Source organism: Papilio machaon, chromosome 13 (genome assembly GCF_912999745.1).
Source record: "Papilio machaon chromosome 13, ilPapMach1.1, whole genome shotgun sequence".
Lineage (NCBI taxonomy): Eukaryota > Metazoa > Arthropoda > Insecta > Lepidoptera > Papilionidae > Papilio > Papilio machaon.
Genome location: NC_059998.1, coordinates 7,976,837 through 7,981,732, shown reverse-complemented (window position 1 = coordinate 7,981,732; position 4,896 = coordinate 7,976,837). Strand labels below are relative to the sequence as shown.

The 4,896-nt window shown below is 33.2% G+C and overlaps 1 protein-coding gene across 1 annotated transcript; it reads left to right on the top strand.

The window, feature by feature from the left end:
• The first annotated feature begins 2,099 nt into the window (after positions 1–2,099).
• Positions 2,100–3,319, top strand: LOC106709216. Its single transcript, XM_014500965.2, has 4 exons — positions 2,100–2,227; positions 2,529–2,616; positions 2,720–2,818; positions 2,999–3,319. The coding sequence occupies exons 1-4, from the start codon at positions 2,100–2,102 to the stop codon at positions 3,317–3,319; spliced, it is 636 nt and encodes a 211-aa protein (XP_014356451.2).
• Positions 3,320–4,896: the final 1,577 nt, after the last annotated feature.

Here is a 4,896-nt window from a genome sequence, read left to right as displayed (position 1 = left end):
ATACTCTTTCATAGTTCACATAACTTGTTTTTATTCAAAAACGTTTGTTTATAGTTGTAGATTTAATATGTATACCACATATTATGTTTTAATGTGTTTGTAACTGTAAATCTGTTTACAAAACCTAACGTCTGTGACCGGTTTAAATGTTTGAATAGTTCATCAAAGGCGGTCAGTTAGAATTGCCCTTTTGTTTGAACTGTAGATAATTTAAGGTAACCTTTTAGTTTTTCAGTTAATTTTGAGTGAAAGCTGACAGTAATTGTACAATTTTATGATGGAAAAGTAAATTGTATTGACATTTGCGATTGAAGTTTATTTCTGAAACCGCTATTTGTATGTGTTCAATACGGTGCCGAGGTAATATTGTCTTGAAATTATTTCTTGTTTTGGAATTAATGTTTAAGTTAAGGAGTAATGCTTACTAATATTGAATAATCTTTTATGTTTATTTTTCCTTTTAAGACAACATTTGTTTCAGATGTAGCACGAGACAGCACAGCTCAGCCAGAGCTGGACAGGACGTCGCAGAAGAAAGAAGTGGCCTCGCCCCCCTCGCCCCCTGCTGCCACGTCACGCGTCTCCGCTGGTGAGAGTGGTAAAGAAGCAATCAGTTGCAGTTAGCTTGCGTCAACACTGCCGTAACAGCTGATAATATGTTTCTATACAAATTCAGTAGTGGAAACTCGCGTTAAATTATATGAAATTATGTTGTAATCAGTAGTTACAACATTTTTATATTATTAGTAGGTACATACGTACAAAAAAATTAAATAATCATTTATTTTCATGTTAAAATCAATATGTTATTAATACCTAACTAATTGAAATACGACAAAAAAATCGTTTGGCGTTATTTTTAATTATTTTCACTTTTAATGCACGTAACAAGTTTATTTCCAAAAATATTTCAGTACTGCACATAAACCCGTTGTATTTTTAAGATCACTTAGTTTTATCATAATCGCAGACTCGAGCTACAGTTTATATTAATTTTGAAGTGAAAATCGTTTCAACGAAGTCTTCAAAAATATTTGAAGCCAAATGTAAACGAATCAGTAGGTCGGAATTAAAATTATGAACAAAGGCCCAGGGACTCGATGAATGATTTCTATAAAGACGTGACAAATTTGTTCACATAATTATTACACAAATTTTATGTGTTATGAATGTTAAATGTTAACCTTTTTGTTCAGTTATCTGTAGACGCTCACATAATTCAGAGAACAAACTTTAATCTGATTAAATTATACACAATTTATTAACGCTCGTGTAAACATTTTTTTAAATGTGTATCTAAATCATAAACTTACATAATATGAAATAAAAAGTTTGTTATTGAATAAATTAATTGAATTGGAATATTTAAGTGGTTAATAGTAGTTTATGGGAATAATCGCAAAAGAATAGACTAATTCCTAGCACAAACTTAAGATTAATTTATATGTCAATAAACCAAATTTATTTCGAACAAAAAAATGTACGGAGAATTCTTATTAAAGTCCATAGAATAGAAACCCAATATAGTGGGAACCAAACTCTCGTAAAGTCTCGTAGTATTCTATGTCGGAAGTAAAGTGAGAAGTTAAAAGTATGTCTGCCGGCTGCTGACTGCCGCAAGGCAACTAATGTCATGGTATAAGATTTCAAGTCGGTTGCAGAGTGGTCGGGCGCGACGGGCGGACCCCCCGCAGAGGTCGTCCTACGTCTGCACCCCACAGACTCACCCCCTCCCCCTCCACCTACTGGCAACTTCTCTCTTCTTGAAGTCGGTCAGTATGACTTTATTAATCTTATAATTTAAAAAATCAGTTCTCGTGTGTACTTTGGGTCATAAGCCATTGATCTTAAATTGTGTCATTTTGATAAATTTGGTATTGGCAATTAGCAAATAGAAACTGATAGATGGCGCTGTAAACTATTATAAATTATAATGTGTTAAATTTTAATTTCCATAGCTTCACCATCACAAAAAACAACAGCGCAATGTTATTAAAAATCCTCCCAAAGTAATCTTTTGACACGTCATCAGCTACGTGTCATACGCCCATTCTAAGGGACTCGAGCCTTTCCCAGGTTAGAGGTCTCTACTTGCTACTATGTTATTGTTGTATGTAGAAGATGGCGGCGTGGTGGTCCGCGCTGAGGAGGCGCTGATCGTGAGCTTCGTGCTGCTTCTTTGGGCAGCTGCTATTGCGCTCTTCTTTAACCGCTGGGGCAAGATCAGGTGCGTCACCTGCACGTCGTACATTAAATCATACTAGAGCCACTTATTAAGAACGCAAGTGAAAGCAATGATGGATTTATGTTTGTGATTTGAGAAGACTGATTATAATAAGACGTGTCTTGAGTGTAAAAGACTAGTCTGAAGTGTAATCGACTAATCCGAAGTGTAAAATAAAAAGTTACAATATAGATTTAAAAGTCGCTTCTGAAGAAAATTAAATCTTTGGGACATAAAAAATTAGACCTTTATTTTACTCTTCACTTTTACGGTAACAAATATATTATTGAAACACGTTTCGCAGGATGTTGGAGCCGTATCAACCAAAGTTCCAGCAACAACATCGACAGAGTTGCGTCCTCACTGAAAACTCGGTCTCAGTGCCGCCGCATGTGAGTCTTGATATTTTTTTTATTGTTAAAATTTCTAAAACGTTTAACGTAAGAACCTACCATTAATTTTTATGAGTTTTTTCTTATATTTATTATTCGATAGCACCGAGCTTCAATGTCGCGCGCCTGCATGTCATACGACTACGGCCCTTCCTTCACCTCCTACCAGCCTTATGCCTACCTCTCGCATAGACCCAGACAGGTACGTGGTCAATGATTTCTTCTTATGTTTCTTTATACTAATTTTAAAACCAAAAGTCTTTGCCATACAGCCAGAAGCTTGGCTTCAATGCTGGATTATAGTTTTGTCTTGTTTTTAAAAACAAACAAATATCTTTCATTTTCACTATCTTTAGTGTATTAATGCTGAGATATTTTCCAGAACTCTGTATTCGTGGGCAGTGTGGGTGGCGGCATGGCATTGATCCCGGAAAGTCCACCACGGAGGTCGCGCTCCGCAGCGGATCTCCCCGCGCTTGTCACTCCCGCGGATCTTTCACACACAACACCTAGGTCCTCGCGCGCGGCAAGCCTACACAGTGCCGTGGACCTCAGGGTCTGCGTACCATCGCCTCGGACCTCCAGAGCGGCAAGTCTGCACTCGGGTGACATGCATAGTTCAGTGCAAGTTCATGTTCGAGGTTCGGGGAATAATTTAAACAGACCAAAAAGTCCAAGAAGACTAACTATCACGAATGTATAGATTTTTATGTTAAGGTTTTTAAGTGTTGTGAAGGACCAATTGTGTTTGAAAGGAATGATTAATTTAATTAAATTAATATTTACTTTTAAGCAATGAAATAGTTTTTAATTAAGAGACATATTTAGTAAATTAATTATGGAGGTGGAATTTATTACAATATTGTAAGTAAATGAATTAATTAATCAAATTAAATTTCACAAAATATTTATGATTTACAACATTCTCTTATACTAATATTTTAAGAGAAGAAAATTGCATTTTTGTATGTAAGGAATAAACTCAAAAACTACCAAAACTATTAAAATTTTCTTTCGCCATTATAAAGCTTACACCGAGTAATAAATATTCTATATTAATTTCTAGATTTTTTTGATGAAGCGCGGATGAAGTCGCGTACAAAAACTAGTCAAAAAATACGAATGTAAAGAACATTACAGTAAAATAAAATGCTCAAAATGATTTTTAAATAAATTGTATTCTTTACTTCTTAAAATGTACCCTTTCATATGGTTAATCTTACAATGTCATTTCATCCTAAACTCTATTCCTCTATATATTTCTAATCTCTCTTCTATTTCCTGTAGACGTAGAACTTCCTATTTCTATCTTCTTCTTCATATCTCTAGTATTAAATATAAAATTTTAGATGACGACGAAATTAAATATTGCTTAGTCATATGGTGCTATTCGATAGACTTCTGACATATTAACTTAATAAAATGGGGTTGATTTTTTTACAAATGATTTAATTTGTATTTATCAATTACTAACTAAATGTTTTTAATTTGTAAAAATAACCAGGTAAAAATAGGTTGATTAAAAATAACTTTGTCTTTTCGAAGAATAATATATGTATTAAATAATTGAAATAAATGCCAAAATTCATCTTTAAATTATTATTAATAAGTAGAAAGTAATAAGCATTAGTTAATAGCACAAAAATGTAGCCTAGTCTTTTTAGTGTCTTAATGTAATTGTATTTTTGTAACCTAATTATTTATCTACATAGATAAATATGTATTTTGTCCGAGTGCTATGTTGTACTGTAAATACATAAGTTGCCTAAGTCAAACTGAAAGGAATGCCTCGTCAAAATTTCACGACATTATATCGATTTTCCTGACTCGTGGCTATTTCATGCCGTCCGCAATCAAATGCTTCATTTCAACTAAAACATTTCTCCCTTACCTATATACATATGTATTTACGTCACTTGTCTACTAACGCCCGAATCAATATTCGATCTTCGCTTATCCGGTGTATTTTTAATTCACTCAGTTGAAATTTAAACTGATCGATTCAATTTAAAGATTGCAGTAGAAATAAAAAACATGGTCTCTTATTTAAAAGACTGTTGATTAATTCTTGAACTCCGTTTGTAATTTTCGGATAAATCTCAAGAATCGAATATTGATTTTGACGTATTATTTCTATTTATCGAAATGTGGAATTCAAATGTGAAAATATTTACATTACTGAATAAATAAAATTATTTACAAGCTAAAGGATAATAATTATTTTCAGACTTCATAGTCTAGAGATAACTTTAAATAATTTAGATGTTAATCTAAAGTACT

Excerpts from the sequence above, each read along its gene's own strand:
- LOC106709216 (XM_014500965.2), top strand. The coding sequence starts at position 2,100 with ATGTTATTGTTGTATGTAGAAGATGGCGGCGTGGTGGTCCGCGCTGAG. Across the intron at positions 2,228-2,528 it reads AACCGCTGGGGCAAGATCAG|GATGTTGGAGCCGTATCAAC; the intron begins GTGCGTCACCTG and ends CACGTTTCGCAG. Across the intron at positions 2,617-2,719 it reads CGGTCTCAGTGCCGCCGCAT|CACCGAGCTTCAATGTCGCG; the intron begins GTGAGTCTTGAT and ends ATTATTCGATAG.